The 27,791-nt window shown below is 47.8% G+C and overlaps 1 protein-coding gene and 1 long non-coding RNA gene across 4 annotated transcripts in view; one reads left to right on the top strand and one right to left on the bottom strand.

Annotated features, from left to right (window-relative positions):
• Positions 1 to 1,938: 1,938 nt before the first annotated feature.
• Positions 1,939 to 27,418, top strand: LOC109530983 (uncharacterized). The gene is made up of 6 exons (XR_002171098.1): positions 1,939 to 2,081; positions 4,392 to 4,507; positions 5,607 to 5,773; positions 11,774 to 11,957; positions 25,005 to 25,155; positions 26,258 to 27,418. It is a non-coding gene; the product is annotated as an uncharacterized LOC109530983 (long non-coding RNA).
• Positions 10,111 to 27,791, bottom strand: part of tafa5 (TAFA chemokine like family member 5) — a 76,186-nt gene continuing 58,505 nt past the window's right edge. For 2 of the 3 annotated variants that reach the window (XM_019894948.1, XM_019894968.1), the window contains exons 3-5: positions 20,140 to 20,267; positions 15,149 to 15,313; positions 10,111 to 11,106 (exon numbers count right to left, since the gene is read on the bottom strand). In XM_019894948.1, coding sequence (XP_019750507.1) covers positions 15,305 to 15,313; positions 20,140 to 20,267 — 137 coding nt within the window. In that variant the 3' untranslated portion in view covers positions 10,111 to 11,106; positions 15,149 to 15,304. The remainder of the gene's footprint in view (positions 11,107 to 15,148; positions 15,314 to 20,139; positions 20,268 to 27,791) is intronic. The other variant, XM_019894958.1, reaches the window with a different exon arrangement.

Raw genomic sequence — 27,791 nt, 5'->3', positions numbered from 1 at the left:
ATTTATTCTTGTCAGTTTTTTTTTTTTTTTTTTTTTTTTTTTGCAGATGAATGACGCCCAAGCGGTTACCACATCTGCCTCACAGTTTCGAGGCCCGGGGTTCAGGTCTTCCCGTGTGCGATTCTCATGCGGACAATTATTCCAGCCAAGGTGCGCTTTGATTGGAATTCTCCTCTGACCATCTATTTGTACCTGGGGGCGGACCGGTCGGGGGGGATCCGTCCTCTTTGTAAACCAACGACCGTCGGAGCTTGAGCCGAAAACCCGATAAGCCGAGCGTAGCTTTCGACAAGGAGCGTCCAGCCTCCGCGCGGCACGCGGTAGTCAGTCATCTCTCGCCCCGGGTTTCAAGTCCTCGCCCGCGCTCTGTCTACAAGCCGCCGTGTCTGCGTTTCAAAGCGCTCCTCTCCAGCCCTTCAAACGGAAGCGGCATTTGCCCGAGAATAATGCATGAGCTCGTGGCAGGAGACGGACGGGTGAGCCTCCCGCCTCAGAAGTCGGCCTCCGTCGACGGCCGGGCGATTGACATTAACCACCCAAGAGGAGAACCTCAGGTGGCGAGGTGTTAGGGGGAGCCTTTGAACGGCATTGCCTGTAATAATGAGGCCCTCACCAACAACGCCCCCCCCCCCCCACCACCACCAGACACAGACAACCTTCAATAGCTGTTTTACATTCAAATACTGTAGATCGTAAGCACCGTATTTTGTCATCGTCGAATCGCGACTCTCCATGAGCAATGCCGACACCTGGAGCGAGACCGGCGGTGGCCCATCAAATCAATTTCACTCCACGTATTTCGAATCAAAAAAATATTTCCGGTGAACGATATTCGGCACTAGAAAAATGTAGAGATTCACGCAACCCGGATATCTTTCCACGGTTTACACCCAGATGGGCCGGCAGACATATTTCTATGCGTGGAAAATGCCGATTCTTTACAAGTGAGGTCGGGCAAGTGTTTGCGAGCTCTGTGGCCGACTACACTAATATCCCGAGCGCGAGCGACGATGCGCATCGGTCGCACTCGGCTGCACTCGATGAGCCGGAGCCGCGCAATTGATGGGCAGTGGGACGGAAATAGGAAAGGAGGGTTTTGTGGGCGGTGGGGGGTGGGGGGGGGCAGATGGTGAATAATGTTCCACTCAGGCTAATGCAAATGATTCTGTCACATCAACGCGGAGGCGCTTGAAGTAAAGCGGCGCTTTGAAAAGGCGTCCGGTTCCGCAACCGACGCCGCTCGCCCAACGATTGTGTTGCCTTTCCCCGTCTGCTCTTGAAAGCCGTAAAAGTCGAGTGAGTTGTATCCGCAGCCCCCCCGGTGGCATTTGATGGACTTTTGGAGTAAAGCGCCAGCGAGGGTCCGATGGGACAAAACGGCCAACGGCAGGTGTGCGCCACCTCGCACCCCCCCGCTCGCGCTGCCATTTGCTCTCCTCTTGCCACATTATGGCCCCCGTTGTAAAAATGCAGCAGTGCAGCTTTCATTAGCGCGCAGAGCAAAGATTATGGCTCAATGCAGTGCTATAAATTATGGATGGGCTGTGCGCGACAGTGTGCCGCCTTCACCCCCCCACCACCCCAATTTGAAGATGACAATTTCCATCCGGAATATTCCCAGAGCTTTGATGTAAAATTCTATTTTAATTTTTTTCTCCGCCTTTTGTCACCTGGTCCACATTTGGAGGCTGTTCCAATCGTTAGCTGGAATGGACTTTTCTTGATAGGGTCATTTTATGGATATTCATCTTCTCACTATGTAAAATACAAGTTGCAAACACGCTATACTCACGCTCAATTTTGATCACCGAGCACATCATTTATTTGTTCACTGCGATTCCACCTGTGTGTGTGTGTGTGAACCTCCAGGCTTTCGGGACTTGGGCAATAGCATCTCAGTCGTCGGATACAGCGGCGCGATCGGAGCGTTGCGGCAGATGGCGGGCAGAAAGAACCGCATCGGCGCTTACAGTCTGCGGAATTCCAGTACTCGCTCGAATGAAAGTACACGTAATTACCTGGAAACGCTCAACTGTCCCTCATCACTCAGTGCCGATGATTTGACGGCAACTGCGGTGTGGGTGGGCAGCCATCTGCCTCGAGATGAGTGATAAGATGGCCTCCTGGAATGTGCTCGGCTTTCAAACAATGCAAATAAGAGTGTGCGTGCGCTACGCGTGTGCGCGCTTGTGTTTAAGACGACACCTCCTGGTTCCTCGCGTTAACTCCTCCTGCTCAAAAGTGTGCTTATGTAAGCAGACATGGCTTGGAATGATAAGCGCCTCCTTTAATCACTGGCTCAGCCAGGTGTTTACTTCGCCTTTTAAGCCCTCGAGACGGAGCCCAAAGGCGCCCGGCGTCTTGGCCGCGTGACTCATTCGAGCGCCCGTCGGTTCTGACCGACATCCGTTTTGCGAGCGCGCCCCGCTCAAAGCGGCAGGCTGAGTCAACACTCGACGCCCGTGACAAGCATGGGGCTCCACAACGCGCCGAGTATCGCATTGGAGCATCCGCTTTTGGAATCTTTTAACAGCCCGCCTTTAAAAGTGTCACCCTGTTTGTATTGCTCATTTTCAGCACATTTCACCGTACTTGGAGCAGTTATGAGCCTGTGATAAAGAATAATGGGCAGTTTTATTTCTCATAGCATTTTACGTCCCAGTGACCCCTAGGCTTTTTTTTTTTTTTTTTTTTTTTGGCAGGCCGACGGGTTTTGATTTCGCCTCGCAATCAATTCATTTTAATCACAATGGGCGCCGCCGCGCAGCCGAAGGACGGGGGCCGCGCTAATTGATTGGCAGGTATTTGCATATACAGTACGCCACAAAATGTCACGTGCGGCCTTGGTGGTGACCTGCGTGGGCCTGTTGGCGAAACAAACTGATGAGGGTAATTCATCATGCCGCCTGCGCACTGGCTGGGGGGGGGCGGGGCGTTGTTAGCGTCGTCAGTCACCTGTCATGCCACAGTGGGCACGAGGACGTATGAGGAGAAAGGGGAGGAGGGGTGGAGAGATTGCAGATGAGGACGATCCTCACCGATATTTATTGCTGTCACTCAATCATCCATCCGATTTGCTTGTTTTGGGGAGTTGGCTGTCAGGCTACATTTACATTTATAATTCACATTTATGATTATTTTTGTCAGTAAAATGTAAATATTATTCTCGATTGTCTATTATCTTCATTTGTTGGTGTTTCTCTTGACTGCACTGCTTGTAGTACCTGTGTGTGTGTGTGTATAGAGTATTTATTCAGTTATTTTATTTATGTATTTGTGGGGTGGGGGGGGGGGTGCAATCACATATGCCTCAGTGTTGCATTGCCCAATGTCTTCAGAATCACTTGTGCGTTTCCGGAACCCAAAATGATCGTTTCCGGTAGCGTGTCGTTTCGTGGGCTCATTTGTACGGTACCGAAAAATCGTTTCTCATAAAAAAAAAAAAAAAAAAAATCACCAAGCACTAGTTGACTGCACGCGATTTCACTGTGTCTGCATGTGTGTATGTGGCGTGGTGTGCGAGTGTTTTTCTTTTATTCGACTTTCGTTTTGCGGAACAGGAAACATTATGTGCGCATGCGGGTTGCTAGTTTGACGTCCGCACCTGCAGAAAGCAGCTGGATGATGAATGGAGATGACAGCGAAAAAAACAAAAACACCGAAAGGTGTATTAGTTACGACATTTAAGAAATAGGAATGCCAGTCGGATTTTTCTTTCGAATCATCCGAAGAAGGGGCGTATTACCGATCTGACGTGTGACGTATGCACAAAACACGAAAGAGAACTACGACGCCAGGCGCGATTCGGAGGCAAGTACTTGAAGTTGCAGACATGGTAACTTTATGAATAAAACATTCGTCACAAGGTGTAGTCATACTAATGTTAACTGTCGGTCGTCCTAACGATGACGTGTGGTAGATTCTTTGGTCAAATTGAAAGTCGATTGCACGGTGCATCGTCGTGGTGTTGCAAAGAGGACGCCAAGCCATATCGATACTATAAGTCTGCGTATCGTAATAAGGTCATTTTTAAAAAAAGATTCATCACATGATTGTAATCATTAAATTCCTATGACATGCTTTTGTTTTAATAAAGGAGCCATTGGTATTATATTTATTTCCATAAATAGTACACAAATGAGTTCTCATGATGAACATTTACAGAACCCAAAATTGGTGACCGTGGTTTCCCATTGGGCAATCCACGGAACCGAAAAATTTGTTAATTTCTGAAATCCTCAAGCCTGGGCCTCTGTCAATTAAACCAATGTTTTTTATTCATTTTTTTGTGTATGGTTTGGTCATTTTATGAACATTATTGTCACTATGCTAAAATTAAAGCAGTGTTTCCCCAACCGTAAAACAAATGGACATATTTTCTGTTTTTCAAGGTCACGGTGGCTCAACACAGGCGGTGCGTGGTCCATGGTGTGCAGCTGCATCATTGCTCCGTTCTTGCATGAAAAAAACCCCCAAAACCCTCCAGTGTGCCGACTCTGCGTACAAGGTAAACATTTGACCATCATTGTAGTCATTATGCCCAAGCGCAAGTCCCCATGCCCAGGCTGAGCGGAAATATCGTTAGAATGCGGTTGGGGGGTTGGGTGCAACTCATTATTAGCGCGGCTGACTCGCCGTGATAACGCCATCCCCAATTTCCGTGCGAGGTTTTACTTTTTGATCAATTAGCTGCCGCAGCAACCTACTGGCCACCAAGTGCTCTCTGCTGGGACTTTATCAGAGCGCGCTCTATTAAATCCACTCTCCGGCTGAGGCGTCAGACTGATGTCGCTACCAAATGCCAAATAATGTTTTTTTGTGCGTCTGTTTGGCGTGTAAAAAAACAAAACCCAAAAATCCAACCACCGCTTGGCCTGTGCGTGCGGCGCATGCCGTCTGATCCCTGTGGGTGATTTTGTGTGCGTTACGGACCGTTTTTGAGCAATAAGCTTGGCTGAATAGATTATCATAATGGATGGAAGGTGTCCTGAAGCTGAAATACAGCTTTCTAGTATTCGCTCAATGTCTTCAAGTGGGTCAAAAGGCCTGCCAGTATTTGCTGGATAATGTAGTCAGGTGGGAAGTAATCCTAATGACTCGATAAACTCTGCATGAATGCATCGCAGTCGACGTGGCCAGTAAGCTAAACTCCACAGAAGCTTGTTGATGGTTTGTAAATGGCGGTGGTGGGTATTCAATTAAACTTCGGGCCAGTTAACTTTTAGTGGCTGGAAACATTGCACGAAATGAGGTCGCCAAAATGCTAGAAAGATCTCGGGAGTAGTGTTGTCTCGAAAGTGCTTTGAGCCGTTTGTACCATTCCAGCCCTCGTGATCTGAATTGTACGGTCAAATAGACATCGAAAAATATAATCAAAGAGACTGTAGAGAATTAAACTGGTTTCATGAAGTGACTCCAAAATGTGCTTTCATACAGAATTTTGACCAGGGACTAGAAAGCACAGACAAAAGCCAAAAGTCATCAGAAATAGAAATTGTTGACTACTTTAGCACTGTAACAAAGTACTTGCACGCCGCTATTTCCCACCGCTGATTGGAATCGCTCGCAGATCCATCAAACCTTCAATCCCCTTTTCCGTCTTGTAGCACATCCGGGATCGAATGTGAATGCGTCGAGGACTTCAAAGCCATCCAGGTCATCCAAAGCCACGAGCAAAAAGCAAGCCCCCCCCCCCCTCAGTGCAACAGGCAGCTCTTGATCCTTCCAGATGAAACACGAACTGAGGTGGCCAGCAATCGTGGGATGAGACAAGGTAAACACGTTAGCTCGGCCGCACCAGCTAATTCCTCGATAAATCTGTAACATTTCTTCTCCGACGGGGTCACATTCCGCGCCGTGTTTTCTCTCCGAAACGCTACTTCCGGAGGAGCGTGCCGTGCCTTAAACGACTATCATTGTTGTGTTTGTTGTGTGAAAGCAGACTGATCCCTCCGAGTGGCCTGATAGAAATCGACAGTCCCTCCTATGTGGTGCAGCCCATTGTTTCGGGGATTAAGGGGGATTAAGGGCGGATGCCGGCGACTCGAGGCTTGAGCGGTGTGACCCTTCCGCTAATCATTATGAGACAGATACACAGCGCTCATACTCGCCTTATCAATAATTCATGGCCAATGGCAGTAGAGGGCGGCTGGAAATGCCAGGACTTTTTTTGAGACTACCAAACCCACGAGGTTAGCAAGGACTTTATTGGCAGTTCGATCAAGACTGTTACAAAGTTGCATTGATCGGGCAATCAAACTTGGGCGTGACCCGTGTCTGTCGGTGCTCCCGTTTCATTGTAGCACAAGACTTGACTGGTGGTTGGTCGTTCGCTTTTGTAGCCCCCCCCCCCGGTTAGATGAGAAGAATCCTAGGAGAGGCTGGCGAATTTTTAGCCTCACCAGGTTGTGTTAAGCCTCAATCGAGTCTTGCAAGGCTTGTGCTCATCAAAAGGCACATCCTGTGGCTTCAGTACAGAGGCAAGCAGGAATGTAGAGAGTCTGGTAGAGTCACAGAAAGGCCATAGAGGTGGACGTCCTTGGAACTGATGTCGTTCTACCCACCAGACACGCAAGCGACCTCCCGTCTCCCGCTGTCCGATCTCCCCGGAGAGAACTGCGGTCATCTTGGTGTGAAGCTGTTAGAGCGCTAATCGCTTCAGCCTCACTCCATTATCAAGGTGCCTGGGCTCAATAAGTGCAAGTCCATCATTTCCCACCTGGTCTTTGGAGGGGCGGGGGGGGGCAGTGTAAATAAATTGATGAGGGCAGCACGAAAGGCCAATGAATAGTGCATCAAGAATAATCCCAGATATTCACCGCCAGCTCAAAAAGCCCCGCCGTCAACCCGGGAACGTGTCTGCTTTATCGTTTTCACCCAAAGGGATGATAGCCCTCGGAGCATTCAAGTAGAAAGCCATCCCAAGTCAGAGTGATTGAGATGTACACTCCAGGATAGGAACGAAAATAGTTGTACGGTCATGTCTTTGGCAGAGGAGTCTAAGATGATGATGATGATGATGATGATGATACTGTATGTCTGCACTGTGTTATTTTGACTGACTGAGAAACCCTGGGCTGTCAAATTAAGATGAAAAACAGATTGCACCGAATGAGCAGGCAGCCACCATGTGTCCAGAAGGTGGAGAGCTTGTGCTTAAGTGAATCAAGGAGTGATTTGAATTTTTCCGCATGGTGAAACAAGGCCGCGAAACGCAATTACGAAGGCAACGAGAAACATGACGTACATTCGGAGAACATAAAACGGACGACAGACCCTTCACGCTAATGCGTAATGCGTTTTTGTTAGTCTGTAATTTAAAAAAAAAAAAAAATGCAAGCATGAATTCTAAAAGTCATACGACAAAACACGCTAGCCGCGATACGGTCAGTAAAACGTCCCACCGCATTTTATGACAGCAGCCGGGTGCCGATGGCGCTAAAATGACGCGACGACTGATCGATATTGGAGGCCGTTTCATTTGTAGCCAAACTGTACACGACGCAGCTTTGACGCGCTGCCGCTGGTACTAAAAGCCCATTTTTAATGTATCGGCAAGATGCTCTCAGCAGGTGCCTCATGGGAGCAGGAAGCCGCCGAGTGCACGCACTCTGAAGCCCGCTGCTAGGCTAATGAACACGCGCGCGCCCTCACGCTAGCTTCCCTCCCTCCCCAAACCGAAGGGTGGCTATCATTTAACATCTAATGACGTGTAAAATACTATTTCATTTGAGTGGGCTGATTTGTGTTCTGGCACAAAATCGAAGGTAAATAAAACAGTGCGCTTCTCCAAAAGATGTCTTCAAGGCTGAGCATTTAGCAAGCAACCTTATCTTCTTCGCTGACGCTCGGAGGTGCACGTCGAGAGTGGATTAATTTTTTCAAAGAGGCAAAAGTGGGGAATCAGGCACTTTGATAATCACCTTCTTTTATGAGTGGAGTGTGCACCATGTGGGGTGATAGGGGGTGGGTTTTTTTTGCCCGGGCGCCGCGCCGTCCTGCGGGGCCCCCGGCGCGGGTCGGCAGCCGTAATGAAAGGTGACAGCATGTAAAATGAGTTTTTAAAGGAGCTGGTGAAAAGCTGGTCATTTTTTTTCTTCATCCTCATTCCGTGGTCTTGTGTGTCAGGCTGGTTGCCAGCTGTCAACCCTGTCGGGGGGAGACGGAGCGGGCCTGCGGTTAAATTTACGTATGTCTTGATTACTGATCAGTATGTCATCAGGCAGGTCTTTTTCTTTGTGTGTGTGTGTGTGTGTGTGTGTGTGTGTGTGTGTGTGTGTGTATATATATTTCCAAAACTCTTTCAATATCGAAGAATGTGTAGGTTTTGTTTTGTTAGTACATATATATTTTTTTAACAGTGCTTATGCACCCAGCCTGCTCGCCTCAAACTCTGCTCTTGCAACTTAGTCAAAAGTTGTTTATGGCATAGGAGCCAAATAAAAAGCACCGTTGAAAACGAGCGTGCTGTCACAACGACGACAACCTTCCCATACAAACCTTCAGTGTCGACTCGGCAGCTCCTGCGCCTGTGCGCTCTGTGAACCTTTAACCTGTTGATCGAGAAAATAAACAACTCATAGAAAGAATCCACATGAAAGCACGCATTACTTTGTTGCCGCAACCATGACTGATTATTGTAATTATTTCTATAGCAGCTGGGAGGCGGCGGGGGGTGGGGCCACATCCTTAGATAAGCAACTGCGTCGGCCATATTGTCGATCGATCCACTTTCTCTGTACTTCAATCAAATTCATACTTAAAAGAAAGACTCCTAGTGTGAACTATGAATTGGATGCCAAATCTGTCAACAGTGGTACATTCATGTTAACCCAGGAAAAAAAAGTCTCAGGGTCGCGAGCAGGAACCTGCTGAATGGGGGAGAAAAAAAAATCCTAAAAATGTGATTCAAATGAATGCAAAAATTAGGACTGACTTCAAATGGACTAATCAGGCACCAGATTAACCTCCATGGGGATCCTTCTCAATTTGTCTGCTTCATCGTCAAAACGCTTGCTGGAATGCATGCTGTCAGGGGAAAAAAAAAACCCCAAAAAAGCTCAAGGTAACGTGGCCACTTATTAAAAAATAATATTCCTGTGTCTATACATTGTGTACTGCTGTAATGATGCTACACAATTACCATATCCAGAAATAACTACATTAATCAATTTTTTGGGCTATGTCACTTTCTGGTTCATCCAGAGCTTATTTTTGTGTGGGGGGGGGGGGGCAATGCAGCCCAACCACAGGGTGTACAGTGATAATTATTGTGTCAAACGCTCAAGTCGTCTCAATGGTCCTCAAACCCGTGACAGTGCTCGTCGTCGTCGCATAAAAGAATGGGTAGAATTTGTCATTGCGCGCCTTTGCCACGCCGCCGCACAGGAGCAGACCATAAATATGCGCCAAACCGGCCGTGAGAGGATCACCGATCACAAAGACGCTCAGAAATTAAATAGTCACGGCCGCTTGTGATAATGACATCACATTAGCAATGACAGTTCATTTTTATGACTTGTTTTGTCACAATCGTGCCGAATATGGAACCCGCAGACACTGAAAATTAGAATGCAAATACAGCCTGTATGATTTGGTTCCCACGGCAACTGATTTCTTGTCGTTTTTTTTTCCCCACATGAAAACTTGGTCTTCACGTCTTGGCCACCGTGCTCGAAACAGATGAGTTCAGTGACCCTGTGGGACTCCATTTAAAGAGCATATGGATAAAACACCACCTACATTTTCAAGGGACGTTTTTTTTTTCTCCATTGTATTTAATTTATTCTTAAAATATTTCATGAGTTTAAAAAAAGTACTGTATGTCAATGACGGTCATATCTCCGCTGCTCTCTTGTTCAATCCCCTCGTTCCGCTCGCCAAATCCGACAGGGAGGCCGAAACGTCGCGCCGACCATCGCGCGCACGGAAATAAATTAAGAGATCAAAAGCCTTCGAGAGGAAAAGGGTCAGTATTCCACATTGTGTACAATACAATATCATAGCAAATTAGCAGTCTTGAATGGCTTCCACTGACTACTAGACACTTACAATGTTGAGTCGGCGGCAGGGTCAGTCCTCAGGATTTCCTTTTTTTTTTTTTTTTTTTGCGCTGGACAGTGACTTGGTAATGAGCATGAAAAGAAAGCAGCTAGTGAGCTTGTGAACGGAAAAAACCCAAGACGACGAGCGCCAGCGGTAATGAGAACAACAGCGTTTGTTCACATCCTAATTGTCATTGTGACCACAAGTCCAATAAGCTTCTCTACAAAGGTACAACATATAAAAACTGTTAAATATATAACTTTTAGGGCCTTTCAAAATACATTTAATGACATTTCTTTACGCCGTCTTTTCATTCGTGTTTTTGTTTCTCCTTCGCCAACACAATGCCAGCTGGCCCGACCGTCGCATCTAAATTCTTTTTTCTTTTTTTTTTTTTAATTCTCGATACACAGTTATACGTATGTAGTACCTATATCTCCAGTTCCGAAGTACGGTGTTGGGCTCAGTCCGAGGAAAGAAAAGTCAGGAAATGGTCAAAAGCACTCCTCTGATCCGTGCGGATGCCGGTCAACGCAAGGTGTCCACGGCTCTCTTGGTGGGGACACAAGCAGCGAGGGTCCACTTGGGCCACTCCGCTCGCATTTGTTCTTTAGCTCTTTGGTCTATAAAAAATACGGGAGGTCTGCTCCAGCAGAAGGCCTATTTTCAGCAGAGAGCGCTCACTTCGCCAAAGGATCCTAGCGCCCCCGCTGATGTTCTAGAAATGCGGGGAATTCTCATCTTCAAAGCAGTTCCGAGGACTTCGGATGGGGGCGCAGATCTCCCCTGACATTTCGCAGGAGTCCGACCCGCCGCAGCGACAGGCAAAAGCTGCTAATTGGACGGAGCAGGCAGAAGTGGAGAGCAGGCGATCATGTTGACCCAAACGACACGCACTGGGTGGGAGAAGTCGGAAAGCCTGCGGGGTTGCTCGCAAGGAACAGTGTTTTACTGCGAGCCATTGACCCACTGTCCTGGAGGGGGGAAGGGTGGTGGTGGTGGAGGGGGGGGGGGGATTCCCGCAAACGCTCCCTTTTTCGTGCTCTTTTGGTGTTACGAGACCTGCGCCAAAGGATGAAGAGCAGAGCAAACAAGAGCTTGCGTTAGCACAGTCAAGTGGAGTGTTTTGACTTTCCAGCAAAATCTTTAAATGTACCTTGATGCAAAAAACTGGGTTGACTGTACAGTATGATGAGTACTGTATCGCATCGTGTGCTACAAATGCCCCTGACAACTGCGGTGGCATTCTGCTGTTGGCTCGTTTGCCGCACCAGGTGGCCATTGGTGGTTTATATCCTATTTGGCAGATACAACTTTTTGTGACAGCCTCGGTTGGTCTGAGTCCCACTCTGCCCCATTGTATAATGGTGTTCCACAGGGTTCAATTTAGGGGCCGCTGGTATTTTCATGGTTTTAGCTACACCCCCCTCAGAAAACTAGCCATTTCTTTTCACTGCTATGTGGCTGACAGTTAGTTCTGTGTACCGCTGAGGAAAATGAACACTTTGTCCTTAAGGCCACTTTTGTCCTGCCTGGAGGAAGTCAAGGCTTTGATGGCCCTGAACTTGATGAATTTTACTGAAAACAAAACAGAAGTGTTCTCAGATTAGCTCCCTTGGCAAGCAGAATGAGGTGATTTTCTTGTAAAAATACAGTTTGTTTGTTTCACAGTGTTTTATCTTGATCTTGGAACTGGTGAACGGATTGTTTTCCTTTTTTGTTTTCGCAGTGTTTGATGACTACGCACAATGCCAGTAGGCAGGCAGCTCGGCGAAGCTCCCTGTGTGATTGATGCTGAAGAAGCAGTGTGATGAACTTCAAACTGATGCAGAGAAAGGTCCAGATCAACCGTTGGCACTGGAGGTTACCATGGTGATCATCTTGTAGCAGCTAGCGGCTCAGCAAACGCTACAGTAAGTGCCCGATAAGGAGCGGTTTGTGACCCTATACAGTAATGCTCACATCTCAGTGAACGGCGAAGGTTTGCATGTGTCTGCAGACGTAGTGAATGTTGTTGTTGTTGTTGTTCTTTTTATTTTCGTCGGGATTCGTTCACGGTCGCAAAGATATTTCTCTTCCTGCAAACAAATTTTGAACATGTCCAAACCTTTCATGGATTTGTGACAAAATGTAACGGCTCATGAAATAAGACCTCTGTAATTCTGCCGTGCCGCTGACCAAAAACTATGAACTACTCCTGAAAATTGCAAACTGGATTTGTTCCTTCCGGTTTCCTTTCCAACTTGTATTTATTCTCCTCCAAGTAGACATGAACATAGTGACTCTCTCGGGGAAACAATTACTCCTAGGGCAAAAAGACAAACCTGGACGCGTCCACAAACCATCTGGCTGCTCGCAGTTGCCACGCAGCCAAAATGATAGCGTCGCTGTCCCAAGATTTTGGCACTGCCGCTGGGGCTTGAATGTAATAATAATGAACTTGAATGGAACGGGCCACGCAAGAATCGGGTGTCGGGTGCAGAGCGACTCAGTATTGATCTCTGACACTATGCTAAGCAAATTGGTGGTCGCGACTGTATTAGATGGCGTAGTGCAGGAGAATGGCCGCATTTAAGGTTAATGTTGTCAGATGAGTTTCCCTTTGAAATGATATTGAATGTTTTTGGGAAGCATTGCGAGATGAAACTATTCAGACAGGTATCGGCAACTCGAAACATTTTTAGCTCCGAGTAGCAGGGGATGACTGCAGCCGGTACTGGCAGCCCCACTGGGAAATGCTACAATTGCAGTCAAGGATGCCGCACTGAAACGGAATGTAAATGGCGAGCGCTGAAACGATCTTGTTTTTTTTGTAAACCACCACCACATAGTTAGACGACACGGTCGACCATGGTCATTTTCTTCTATTCCCACAATGCCCCTCTTTCGCTCTTACTTGCTCTCTCACAAACACACATGCACACAACTGGCAAACCGCCTTCCATAAATCTCCCTCACACACAAATCTCATCTCGGGGAAATGCAAGTCTCCTATTAAAAGAGGAACCAATGTCAGATGAATATCAGACGAATTTGCCCGATGAATAAAATTCCCAGGTGATTATTACCTCGGGTTTATCAGGAAACTGCTATTTTATATCTTAATGCGAACGACTAGATGCCATTCTCGTGCATGCGGGAATGGCGAGCCGAGGGAGTGTGAGAGCGATGAAGTCCAGCTGGAGAGTGACTGACAAACTTGAAGCCATCGACAAGAGCAGTGGCTGCAGCCGAACGTAAATAATCCATGGGTGTTTACGTGTAATTTGTGCACTCTGGCTCCCGGGCATTCCACTCAATACATATCGATATTCATCCAAGGAAGAGGAAAACATCGGATTCCACGCACATCACGACGTATGGTACATCTTCCTGTCTCGAGGCACAGCAGAGCGTAGCGAAGGACACGGTACATTTGTTCACACGTTCTGCCCCTCTATATGCGCTTTACTTGTGCATTGGAGCGAAGGTGAACACAGGCGCATTTGTCGGCGCTAAAGACAACTCTATTCATAATACATATGCAGTCACTCTCCAGCTGGGATGGAAAGCAAATTTGCGGCAACATATGGCCGCGACTTGACATTTCCTCCGCGCGCGTACTCTGGCCGACTCCCTCGGAAAATGTCAGCGCACACGGACCCGCGCTAAACGTGTTAGCGGACGCATGAAAGAAAGCGCATCCACTTGGTTACCGCCAACACCGAATTAAGTCAATGGGTTCTAAACTTTTTTTTTTTTTTAACGATTTTTGCGTGTGTGTGTGTGTGTGTAATTGTGTACTATATATAATCTATACATTTTTGCTTTTTAGTGATTGCTCTTTTGTCTTTGTAACAGTGGCGGTCTGGTTGCGTCTCCCGCCCACCAAAGCATGCCCGATGAATATTCATCCTGCAGGTTAGCAATGCGCCACAGGTTAATGAGCGGTGGGAAACGGCTCGTTAAACGCCCGAAGCAGCAAAAAATGTTCACGCGCGTGTGTACGCAGTCGGCGCGGGCAACCAGACGCTCGAGCCCATCCCACGTGCAGCTATCTGCCAAGTTAGGTCATGATCAAGCCTTTTTTTTTTTGGTACGTTTCCGCAGAACATGAAACATCAGTCTTTGCTAACTGCGAAGTACAATGTGATTGGAAAAGCTCGCTCTCAAGAGGCTACATTACACCAGATCCACAATGGCATCCCGCCGATTTGTGACCTGGGGGAACAACTGCACTAATTTGTCTCTGATACAAAGAACTTGTCTTGTAGCAGAAGTTATCTCATTGGCCTTTTTTTTTTTTTTTTTTTTTTATGGGGCCCCTTGTTCTAATTGCATTTTGGTCTCCCTTAACCGGTGCTAAACTAATCTTCTCTATGACGTACTGTGCAAGTGTCTGAGCATGGATTCCTTCCATGTCTATTTTTAGCTGACAATCTACCAAGGGGGCTCACTGTCGAGATGGGAAAGACACAGCGGGATCAGATTTTCTCTTAAAAGCAAATCATAAAACTGCCAGGAATATCGACTGGGAGAGAAACCTGCTTTTCTGAAGCTCAACGCGAATGGGCACTTTTACGACTTTGCCCTAATCTCTTTTATTGCGCTGTAAGTTAAAAAATGTCCATGTGGCTACTCCGCCGTCCCAGTAACGTGCATTAATACCGGCCCCTGTCTGGCGCCTCATTTTTTTTTAAAATTCGGACTCACAGACGCCATCGTAGCGAGGGCTCGCGAGGCTTTAGGCATGCCAAGGCAAGAGCGGGAAACGAGCTGCACAACGCAGATGGAGCCGTCGTGTATTGTAGCACACGCGTGGATTTGCGGTAGCTTAACGCACGCTGGGGGGGGGGGGGGGGGGGGGGGGGAGGGGTGGGCTAAAAAAAAAAAAACAAAAGAAGCAAAAATAAGGATCTCTAACAAGCAGACGGTTGTTTCAGTTACATTTCTGGATTCCCGTGCATCGGCATGTCGCCGTCGTTTCTCTTGTTGGCACTTGGGGGGGAGGGATTTGTGATCAATTAAATTTGATGATATTGCTCCGAGGTGTTTTGGATGGATTACTTTTATTTGGCCATCAAGTGTATTCCGGAGGGATGCAATCAAAGGGCTATTTTGGTACCTTTGTGCCGCCATGAGGACCACGGTGCAGGATGGACGGCTTCCAGGGAACGGGCGGACTCGTGATAGTGGCGGTAAAGTGGCGGTGGCGGGTGGTGTCAAGGGGGTCGTCAATGTTCTCCTTAGTGCAAGAATGTGGAGGGAGAGTCTTGTCGCGTCATAGAGCCTGGGGGGAGGTGGGGAAAAAAAAAGGGCAGAGGTATGGGTGACGATGTGTTGTTTTGCTCTGTCTAGACTTCGACACGGTCACATGATCACCACCACCACGTTCTGTTTTCTTGCTTTGCTAATGAAATGCACTATAGACGTGTGGGAGTCAAACTTGGAAGGCAAAATGTTGTTAAAAAAAAAAATTGTAATGTAATCAGGAGTGTGTTGTTGTTTTTCTCGCCGTATTATTAGACTGGCTTATCAAAGTGTCACATTTAAGCGCCTTCACAACTGTTGCAAAGCGAAGGAGAAAAATGGTTGAGGGAGTTGTTGTGCTCGCAAAAAGGCAGAGAGGGAGGGAATTAAAGAACTAACTCAAAAGAGAGCCGAACTTTGATTTGTTTTTACGTTCGCTGTGTGTATTTGTAAAGTGGGAACTCAAACGCAATTTTTTCGGTTTTTGTCAAACGGTTTGGGAGAGTCGAGTTGCATGATTAGGACATAGTTCCGGACAAGGTACAACTTTACAGACCAGGAACCGCATGACTTGACAGTTTTGATGACCGGATGCCGTTTGTGTCCATACGTGATGCGGTCGTGTAATTTCAGCGAGTATGCCAATGCGATTGATGAACACGTCTTGGTGGTTGGTTTGTCCTGAATCATTTTGTCGTTTATGCGACATGAGTTCATGATTGTGGTCCTGCCAGATATGTTCTTGATATCATTCATGTTGGAATTATGGACATGATTTTTTTTTTTTTTTTCCCCCCTTTTGCATTCGACTTGCCAAATCGTCCAAATTATGAGCGGCCAATGTCATTTAAATTGTAATACCCGACAGCTCACATTTATCTCTTCATAGTAAGTACGGTGTCTAATTACTCTCCCATTTTGTGACACTCGGAGAAGCAAAAAAAAGCAGCTATCGTTGTAACAATGAACATAATGGTCCGTCGGCCTCGTGTTTCTTTTGCAGCTGCCTGCTCGTCGGAGTCAAGGCAGCTGCTTGCAGCGTCGGCGCCAGCCATCAATCAATTGCTCCTTTATGAAATCAATTATCTGCTTTTGCCAAATCTAAACAGCCGAAACACATCATGATGGGCAATTTGGGTTGGAAACGCCAGCTCTTTACACTGTTTCAGCGGCCAGGGGGGACTGAAGTAATACTCCCCACTTAGAGCATCAATCCAAACGTTTTCTCTCTCAACATGAGGAGACAGCACTTTTTTTTTTTTTTTAAATTCTTGGTGCATCTCCCTCTTGCCCCCTTGCTAACACTCTAATGTCTTCCCCCAAGTCCACCAAATGGAGGATGAGCTGTGCTGACTTGGCTGCCTGTAAAAAAAAAAAAAAGCCAGCTTGAAAGAGAAATGAATGGTGAGCAACAAGGGGGTCTTCGTCTTCCCATCTCTCTGCATGTCTGCCGTGGCCAAGCAGCTGTCTTCTTCGCGGGGATTCTGTTCAATGCGCTGTTTGGATGTACCCGGAATACCCATAGGGATCAATTACAGACGCCGGTACCGACCCAGAACCTACCGCTGATGGGGCGGGGCGGGGAGATCCCATCAGGATCGTCTTCAAGCGGTTCCACAGAGACGCCGAGATGCAGATGATGGGGAAAGGGCTCGCAAGGCCGCGGCGGCTACTGTGATTGCGTAAATATCCTCAAAGCAGGCGGCCGACCGGGATATTGTCTTGTGTAAACAACCTTTTGTAAGGATGCTGAGATCTAAACGCGCATTTTCGACGCAAAGCGGCCGCAGTCGGGCTGTCTTACGCGGATGGAAAAAATACGAGCCTCGCCTGACATTCGCAGCGCAGTTTTTTTTTTTTTTCCCCACCGAAAGCGGTATCGAGCCTTGGGTTAAAAAGTCGAAGGAGGCGCTACTGAGGCACGCGGTTTAAATACCTTCGTCAACCTCATCGAAGACTCCCGAGTCATTTCACGGCTGCTTCCTCGTTTGACGAACGTGCCGGCGATTTTGTTCTCTGCGGAGTTGGCGGCATTCAACGGCGCTTCGGCGAATTAAAATTGTTGCTTCATGAGTCATTATGGGGGGAAAAGGCTCGCCGGCAGAAGTGTGACCGTCTGTTGCTCAGAACCTAAATAAATCCAAACATTGACGTACCACATTGAGCTGAATGTCGCTTCACAATTATTGCTCACCAGACAAAAACAACTTAAGTAATGCCCTTTTTTTTTTTTCCTTTTCCCGCCACCACTTCCTCTCTACTTCCTCTGTCTGTTTCCAATTGTTTGTCTTATTAGACAGTCACAAAAACCCGCCGGATCACCTGTGGTGATTTTGATTTTTCTCTTCTAATGGTGCAATCACTCCGGCTCCATCTCACTGAGCATCTACGGAAAAAAAGGGGGTTGGGGGGGGGGCGCTCTTTGTTTTGTTTCATCCGCCCGTCTGAAATGGTGGAGGGCACAATGCCGTGTTTCCTTCTCTGGGGACAGCGTTATAGAGGTGGGCAGGAAGGATGGAAAACGTGTGTCTGTGTGTGTGCGTCCACTAGAGAATTCACATCATAAAAACAGTTTGACTCAAAGTTATTAACCCCTTAGCTGTAAAAAAAAAATCAAACTCGAAACCCTCCAAAGTGTAGCATCCTTCTCATTCATGACTGATGTCAAGCATTTTTATAGCGTTTGAAAAAAATGATCCCAAAACTGACGCGGTGCCCCTAGAGGCACACCGGGTTAGTGCGCGCACTCAACTCAAGTTGCCAATCATGAATCCATTGACCCGATTGACGCTACGTTTGTGTACTTTTGAATTGCGAGTGGCCACGAGAGCAGCTCTGGCAGCTTTGCGCAACATTTTTTGTCATGGCACAGATCCACGAGAGTAGTTGAAGTTGCAATTTAGGTTTTGGTGGGATCAATTCGATGACAAGATCGCCTCCGTTTTATATTTGTCCTTTTGATTGTCGGTCAAGAGGCTTGGCTGGTGAAAGCAAGCCCGAGAAACAAATGCGCGAAAGCTCTTTTTGAAACCGTACAGTAATATCCTGATGGGCGTGAGTGTTTATGTTGAGGGAATACGCATCATTCAGCCGCGTCATTCGTGCGCAACAATCGAGACCACGTTAAGAGAAAGAAAGTCTGAAACATTTGCCTACGCACGCAAACCGCTTCCTGACATTTGTCCGAAATAGCCCCCTTTATGGGGCTCGTGGGGCTGAGTCAGATTGACTCGGCTTGGTCATCCGCCCCGCAGGGATGAGCCTGCTTGTCCGCATTGATGTTTTCACACAAACACCTGACGGACAGGTCGGACATGCTCAGTGGACTGTGCGCGAGCCGCCGTCGCCCTCCGGCAAACATCCGCGTATCGGGCCGGTGAGGCCTTCATACTCGGAAAAGCCTCGGGGAAAAGGCGTTTGTTCAAAGTAAATGGAGTAAACGGTTTTGCTTTTTGCATGTTATTCTCTCAAAGAGTCTGGATGGGTTTTTTTTTTTTTTTCCTTCTTAAACAACCTCGATGCCCTTTTATTTGGACTTGAAAATCAGACCACCCCCTCGACTTTGCTCAACGGCGCATTAGTCCGTTTGCGTCTCTCTCATACTTGGAAAGGAATTTGAAACGGTGACCCATGACTGCTTGCTGCCAACTACCAAAATCCCTGACAGTGAAAGCTGCTTAAACATGCACGCCGAAGGGGGATAGATGAGCGCTCGTGGCCGTCGGACCGTTTGACGAGCTGTCGGCCGGCTTAAAGTCGCCAATGATCCAAGCGGGAAAAAAAAAACCTGTCACGTCCGACCGATGACTGACGTCCTCGAGCGAGATATGAAAGGTACAAGTAAGGCGGCAAAGTGGCCGCTCGCGTCGCGTAGTATCCGCCAGCGTCAGAACGCGCGTCCGACGGCTCGCGTTTGCATACGTGCGCAAACGCTGCTCTTATAGCTGTCAAATATAATAAATGGACACAGATACGTGTTGCTTCTGAGCGCGTGTGCGGGCTATCTTTGCCTGCCCGGATAACAAACGACATTGTCGGTGAAACGTAGTCGAGTGGCTGTCAACCCCCGTCGGAGCGCGAGCAGGTATTTCCGGACGCGCGTCATGGTTCGTGGTCGGAGCCTAACCGATGTGCGCGTTCGTCTTTCAGCACGGAGGCATAAACAAAGTCGAGTCAGCTGATGACTAAATTATGACAGATCCGCTAATGATGCTCCAGCGCGCCGCACTCAGCCTTCACCCGTTGACATTCGCAGATAAGCCGGGCGGGGTCGTGCGCCGGAGACGCGGCGTATGTTTGGGGATGAGATTGTACCTCGCTTGGAAAAGGAGAAAGCGCGGATGGAGACGTGGGCGAAATGACAAAAGGTGGTAATAACCAATACAAGCAATTTTGCCTTTATGAAATGACTCCTCCGTGAAGAGCGCCTCCATTTTGAGATAATTCAAAATGCCGAAGAAGGAGGGGGGGGGGGGTTTAATGTAAATTTAGATGAGTCGAACACAAAGAGAGGCTGTAAAGTGAATGTTTTTCCTGCTTATTAATGAGCCGCAATAAGAGAGGGATCAGCATTAGGTCACAATGCTTGGCGCTTAAAATGGGCTGGCTGATTTTAGTGGCTCACACAGTGCACGCGGTTTTTGAATATCTTTTTTTTTTTTTTTTTTTTTTTGCACGTTAGCAGGGGAGAGAGTCCTTTCAAAATGTAATGGCGCAAAGACATCAAGCTGCTCATGGTGGGCGTTATGTTAAATTCCTGAGCTTTAAAAAAAAAAAAAAGTTCATTCATTGACAAAACAAAGGATCTTATTTTTTCGGCCAGCCCAATTCTAACGCCGACCAGAAGACGGGCCGGCCTGAACTTACCGTGGTTGTCTTGACTCGGCCTCCGGGCTGCGTACAAGTCCAGCCGGATTTATTGACTAACAGGTCGCAGCCCTCATCCTCCAAGCATGGCAGCATCTCGCACCACTGCTTTTTCCGAACAATGGCAGCTGTTGAGAAGAGGGAGAGAACGATTAGAGCGGGTGGGCTGTGAGGTCACGAGGGGGTGGGTAAACGGATGAAGAAAAACCATCGAGATGGCGGGATGTAAAAAGATTAGCATGGGGAGAAGAGCGGAGGGATGCGCGCGGGTTGGACATGATGGAAAAGTGATGGGAAGGGGTCGGGGGGGGGGAGGGGAATATTTGACAATACACATACTGCCAATGGAGTGAAAAAATAAGTGGATGGGAGGGCCGTGGGACGTGAAGAGCATTGAAGCGCAGACACAATTGAAAGATATGAAATGAGGGTGCTGACAGTGAGAGATGAGGCCAAGATGGCGCCGATCGGACAGATGGAGAGCAGCTCCGATCAGGCGGGTCAATGCCTTCACACGTTACTCAGTTCAGGCAAAAATCATCTCATTTCCGAAACAAGCGCTTGGCCCTCGGGTGTCCTTTCTCGACCAAAAACGCGTCCGCGTGTCGCCATTGTCAAACGCGAATGGAGGAAAGAAGGAATTGAAGTCGAAATCGAGCGTCCGGAAGCAAGACCCGCGTTTACGCTTCATTTTGACCCCCTCCGCGGAGATTGAGAAGAAAGTGCAGTCATCGTCGCGCATCTAAAAGAAACCCAGAGTAGCTTGCCTGGTGGATGCTGATAGACTGTTGGGAACTCTAAAGGTGCTTGGGGGGGGGGGGGGGATGAGTGATTCACTCTGGCACACTGACACGGAAGAGCAGTTTGAATCATTTGAGAAAAAAAGCGATCGATCCATTGAGCGCCGCGTGGGTGGGCCAACACCACAGTCAAGCTGGGCGGTTATGTCTTCTCACTCACTATTGTTTTTTTTTTTTTCTTTTTTTTCTTTCTCCTCAGCTCTGAGCGGCCAGCACAAGCCAAGGGGGGTTGCCATGACGACGCATACGTCCAATGACAAAACATAGAAGTGATTCGAGAATGTCGTTTCTGTGGAAATCGCCCCGGCGGTTGCTGAAGCTGAACCGAAACGCTGTTGAATGTTGAATGTCGGGCTTGAGGTTGGAATGATTTGGATTGGTCAAGAAATGTGCGAGGAGGAACAGGAAAATGCAGCAAACATTTCACCGTTTTGTAGTTTCCGATTGTCTGCCTTTTGCTTATTTAAAAAAAAAAAAAACGAAAAAAAAGCGGACGCTGCGCTTCGCAATTTGGCCGGCGCAGCCCAGTTTGAGAATCGCGGCGCAAAACCACCCGAATCGGTCATACTTTGACATCCTGTTGCTTTAACTGATATCCCGGGACGCTGTTTCGACAGCGGTACACATACAAGCGCGAGCGTGCGTGCTTGGCGCATAAAAGAATGTTTCCGCAGCCGCATTTATCTCCCCACCAAATGGCCGATCGCATTCGTGTCAGCAGCCGGCATCTTGGCCAAATAAATTCTGTCTAATCCCATGCCAAGACGGTGAAAGATGGGCCGCGCGCAAAAGGGGGAAGAAAGAGCGGGCCGACTCGATGACAGATCAGATCTCGCGTGATGAATGTGGCGCGCCACTCCCAAGATGAAGCGTTTTAATAATTGTAAAGGGGAGGGGGGGGACAGATGTGTTGTGACCCAAGCAGGTAAGCAGCATCTTTCGGGGCCTTACGTGCAGCTTCCCCGACTCTTGTTTGAAACCGCACGCGGCCGACAGTGCTGCCTTGGTTTCTTCTGCTTAGGGTCATGACCTTGATCAGAAAATGGATTTCACTCGTATCTTCAGGGCTTGGCTGTATTTGAGTTGCGGGTGATCTAAATTTGTAATGTGCAATTTTTTTTACTTTTTTGCCCCCTCCCAAACAAACAAAAAAAAAAAAAACCCAAAACAAATGCACATAAATGCATTTTCTTCCTCATCTCCCGAGACAACTTTCTCATTGACTTCTCCTGGTCCATGTTAAGTGTGGTACACACCACAGAGCACAGTGACGACTTGTCAGCCTTTCTGATGACAAGTTTGTGATGCTAATTAAAGACGAGAGCGTGAACAGGACAGGTTATGTGCTATGATGCATTCTCACGCCATTCCTGTAGGAATTTCACCCCCCGCCCCCCCACCCTCCAAGTTCATTTAAATAATGCCGCATTTCCACAATACCTTTTATATGCATGAAAACAGAGTTAGAGCGTCGAAATGACTGCCGGGCTATACTTGCAGGTGTATGTTTATTGAAGCCATGCATCAGGCCGCTTCAAGGTTGCATTTTCTGCCACTCATATTGGTTAGTGCCGAGCAGCAGCAGCAAATCAACATTATTCATCATTCCCCTCCTGCGATGAGCTGCTTGTAAATTGGAGCTGGCGCATACAAATAAGTATCCGCGCGCGTGTGTGTGTGTGCGTGTGTGTGTGTGTGTGTGTGTGTGTGTGTGTGTGTGTGTGTGTGTGTGTGTGTGTGTGTGTGTTTTCTTCTCCTCGCTCTTCATCAATTCGGTCTTGCACACACCCTCCTCCCCTCCTCCCCCTCCTCCTCTCCACTAATGCGCCGCCATGTTGCTCAAGCTCCGACGAGTCAAATAACCTTTTAAGCCAATCCACTGTGTCTTCATTTCACCTGAAGTGCGATAAATCTACCAGCTTTTTCCCCTCCCCGGGCTCTTCATCCTACTGTAAGAGTAAAATGTCCCAGTGGCACATGCAAGTAAGCACGTCCTAGCACAGGCATAAGCACACAAAAGAGGCGCCCGCTCCCTCCTATCATTCTCCTTTTATTGTTCGAAAATTGGCAATTTATCCCCGCTCGGCTCTGCTCGAGCAAGTGATAAACGTCAACAAACCATATGGAGAATCTCCAATATTTTGCATGGACTTGTTTTTTGTTTTTTTTATCTTAGCTTCTGACTGGCTGGGAAGCACTGATGCTTACTGATGGATGCATTTAATTGTTCAGCCTGTCACTCTACGTTACGAGCATAGATAGATGAAGAAATACAAGTAGTTTGTAGCAAAGTGATCATTTTGGGACTGGTTGAGTAGAGTCGAATCATTTCCTGCAGTGCACAGGTTGGGAATGGCTGCACAAATTTGTATTATTATTATTTTTTCTTGAGCGGTGATTTATCATCACATCCCAAGTTTTTGCCTGGCAAGGACAGCGCAAAGTCATCAGCGACACTCCACAAGTTGTTCCTCACGCTTCCTTCTTCACACTCAACAAGGGAGGCGCCAACTTCATTTCACGGCAATGACAAAGCCCAGAAACACAACTCGACCAATAAAGAGCGCCCGAGAACGAGGAGTCCCCGTACGCGTGGTACGCACGCTTCAATTTTACGTGTGTGTCATGTGGCCCGGAACAGCCTCGGCTCGTTATAATGCACGTTTAAACGCGGCCGCCATATTCTCGGTCCCATCAACATGCACCTGCGTCCTATTTTTGTCGTGGTGTGTCACTGGCAAGTTTGCGCGCCGTGACATTGCCTCGGGCCTGCGTTCGTTTTCTGCACGGGCGTGTGTATGTGTGTGTGTGTGTGTGTGTGTGTGTGTGTGTGTGTGTGTGTGTGTGTGTGTGTGTGTGTGCGTGGTGACCATCCGGTATCGCTGATATCGTTCCGTCGCAGATGTGCGCTGACATTTCCACGCAGCTGAGCGACAACACTAACCCCCTGATTTGTTGACGCGCGGACACACACACACACACACACACACACACACACACACACACACACACACACACACACACAAACACACACACACACACGCACACACACGTGAAGGAGAGCCCAGAGGAGGAAAATGTCAGCCGTGAACAAGCACATGTGGGAAATGTGATCATTTAACACCAGTGCGCCAAGTGTTGCACTCTTGACATGTAGCGCACACATCGACAGGCAACTTCATAGCACAAACGTCAGTCTCTTTAGTACGTGTTCCACCATTGAAATTTCAAATTGAAATAAGAGCGTGTCAGAGAGGCGCGAACAACGTTGCACACAGTGATGTCTCGGTGTGGGAGGGGTTTGTGATGTTTTCCTTAACTGACTGCGAAAAAGAATGCGGCTGAATAATATTTCTGAAGACTTGGCGAAGGGCGGCCGAAAAGTTGATTTGGCGTCAAGTTCATCGTGCGACGGCAATGTCACGATGCGCGCGGCGGTAACGAAGGTGACTCATTTGAAGATGATTGCAAATGACACATGGACATACTTAGCTTGCGCTCCTCCCCTACATCCCCCCCTGCGGCCCCCTCCAGGCCGAGAAACCAAAAAAATGAGTTTGCCTCGCGATTCGCCGCTGACGGGTGTACTCGTGGACCGGGGCGACGTTGGTCGCACGTGTCTTTGGGTTTCAAGCCAACGAGTTTGCCTGCCGCAATGTTGTCCGTTTAGCCTTCTTCACCTCCACATCCACACTAATCCGCCTTAAATTATGCATAACCTTTACTTGGCGGAGGCCCGTCCACCAATAAATCTGTTTATTCCCTTTTCCCCTCCTCCTTATAAATTGTGCTAAACAAATTCCAATTAAGTGAAGCAGCAATACGGCGTGAATAGTAATTTCCCTCTGAACATTCCCCAAAGAGGATAAGACCGCAATCATTGGCATTAATGTCGAAGGCGGCTTATGGCAGCTTTTGCTAAAATATGCTCACCGCTTGTTTTTATCAGGTCAGCGGCTGCGGTTTATGCAAGGCGAATGTTCGCCTAGCCAACAGCTCACCTGCTCCGCCACTTCGGTATTTTGCAAGTATCATTCCCAACGATTTCTTGATTTGACTTTTCAGGTCACATGACAAGACGAAGGGGGAAACCGCGCTTTCGACTTCTCGTACCAGCGATGACTGATAGCGGAACCCGGTCGCCCGATCCGGACCCAGACGCGGCGGTCCCGGAACCTCTTTGACTGATAACCGATGCAGAGTCCCTCAGACAAGCGTGAGTGAGACAATAAATGAGGCGCGCCTCCGCCGGAGGGCGAGTTATGTATTTCGAGCAATGCCCGACTGAGCACCGTATCCATCCTTCCCTTTTCTTGTCTGAACCTTTACCTCCTCTCTGTCCTTTGCCTCCAACACATCCCCCCCCCCCCCCACCACCCCACCTGGCAGAGCTGTCGCACCAGGAAGCGATCTATTTTACAACTCCTCCGCATTCTTCGCCAGAAAAGTGCGGCGTAGCCGATCAAAATCTGCCTCCGTGATTGATTTTTATGGTCTTTTGTGAAGGGGGAAAAAAATATAAAATAATAGTAATCCTACAACAAACTGGATGCCAAAAACTTTTCCACTTATGCTTTTGATGCATTGGACAGGACTGAAATTGCACCGTGCTTGTTTTGGTGCGCGCGATAAAAGAGAGGGGGGAAAAAAAATGGTCTCAACTTTGCACGGTCGTCCATCCCAAAAGTCGATGTAATGAACATCCCTTGATTTGTTGCCATCCAAACGTTGTCTCATCCACCTTCTACTGTGATGTGGCACTGTGATCCCAGACTAAAAAGTAAAGTATACATTCTCTGACAAAAAAATGGCTTCTCTGCAAACACGCGTGTCGCTCGGTGTGTCGACCGCACCCGGTAAGTGTGTAAGAAAGTGTGGCTGAGGGTTGCGGAGGCTGACATTTCAAAGGATCAACGAAGATCAATAGCAAAGGTCAGGAAAACAAGAACTCCGGGCTTGTTGCGACGCATGGCACAGGATGTTCGCCGGCGGTCGTCCTTCGTCTAAGCAGCTTGGGGATTTTTTTTTTTTTTTTTTTAACCGGTATGAAGCGGTCTGAAAGTTTTCATGGGTGGGGGGCGGGGGGTTGAGCTACACCATGTCGGTCGGTGCCGCTGTCAGGCAGCCATTCTGAGGTCAATCATGTGCACTGGGGGGGAGCAATCTGAACTCTGGATTGTAAACAAGAAAATCGATAGCTCATTTGTCATTAACGTTGGGAGGAAGCCGGGGTTTTTATTTATTTTTTTTAATGCACTTTTTTTAAATGCACTTTTCCCAATCCGAATGAACCAATCCTTCTCTTTCCACCCCCCCAGGGCCTTCCCCATCGGTCGGAAAGGTGCGTACAAGTCTCCTCCGTTCTCACTCATTCCTTTCAAGCACTTCCAGTCAACCTCACCTACGTTGGGAAAAGAAAGAGGTGAGTGGTTATGGTTTGATTTCCTGATGACGTCTAGCGGAATTACAGCCAAGCCCCATTCGTTGAAACGCACTGTTCCCAAAAACATTTTGCATAATTTTACCGCTTCCATATTGTCTTCAACATATTTGAGCGCCCTTGTCATTGTATTTCTAAACACCTGTCAAGCCCTTATACCACAACGCTCGCGCTTTTCGGCGATTGCATTTTGCAGTGTGTGTGTGTGTGTGTGTGTGTTAACGGTAAGTGAGCTGAATTTCACGTATTTGAAATGTGACCGTCTCTTTGTTTGATGTTTACTTTGACACTAAACCAACGACGAGTGGCAATAAACAGGTACGTTGAAAAATATATAACGGAGGCGGAACATTGTACGCAGATATAGTAAGGTACCAATTGAGGATTTAACGACCGATGTTTGCAAATTTTTTTTTAGCCTTGACAAAGGTCTTGCAGTGCTTCTTCGCTCGCCCTTTCTTTTTCTTCTCTTTCGACAAAAGAAACAGCTTTTCGGCGGCACGTCTGTGGCGATAGGAGTGGGTGTGGAGTGGGAGGGGGGGGAGAATGCCTTCTGCGGTTCTGCACTGATGGCGTTTTGTGTTTAAGTGGGAGAAGGGCCCGAATGTTTCTGCCACATGGCCGCTGATGCTGAACGGCGCTGGCAGGTGGATTATACCTCGTGCCGCTGTGTCCCCGGACAAATTTAAAGGTAGCCCGGAAACTCGGCACCGGGGGAGAATGTCGGCACACGGGGGAGGGTCGGCCCATCTTCTCCTTTTTGTGTGTGTGTGTGCGCGTGTGTGTGTGTGTTCCATCTTTCTTTTCCGCTCTCCTGAACTTGTATTGCACAAAAATCCCATAGAACCGCTGGTCAGAGCCATTCCCTTCCTGTTGTGATCATCCTCTGACAACTAATTAACTGACAGCGTCGGTCCCCCTCGGGGACGGGCCATAAATGCGACGGTACGACAAGAAACGATTTGTACAAAATGATGATTACGTTCGGCAATGTAAAAAAGGAGTCCCGCTCTCGTGCGAGTCCCTAACCCGAAACTAGAAGACCAAACCATTTGTGTCATAAAACTGATTTTTATTGTAAAACAGATTGATTATAATAAGTATTATTGTTATTATTATTGATGTGATGGCTGAAAATTTGCAAACAAAAATCCATCCGGCAAAAAATAAATAAATAAATAAAATAATAATAATAATAATGTCTTTGTGTCATGTGCACCATTGCAGTTGAAAAGGTAAACACGGGGGACAAGTAGAGTTGATGCTTTGGCGGCGTAGATGAATGGCAGGGAGTGCAAGATAAGCGGCCACTCAGAATGAGTCAGCCAAGTAAAGAGGGTTGTCGAGTGGGCAAGTGCTATTTTAGGGGAGACAAAGCGGAGCCGTGCGGGACCGACGACGGCCATTAGTTC

This window comes from Hippocampus comes, unplaced genomic scaffold, assembly GCF_001891065.2.
Source record: "Hippocampus comes isolate QL1 unplaced genomic scaffold, H_comes_QL1_v1.1 scaffold544, whole genome shotgun sequence".
Taxonomy (NCBI): Eukaryota; Metazoa; Chordata; class Actinopteri; order Syngnathiformes; family Syngnathidae; genus Hippocampus; species Hippocampus comes.
Note: the sequence above shows the minus strand (reverse complement) of the source record. Positions and strands in the feature narration are given on the sequence as shown.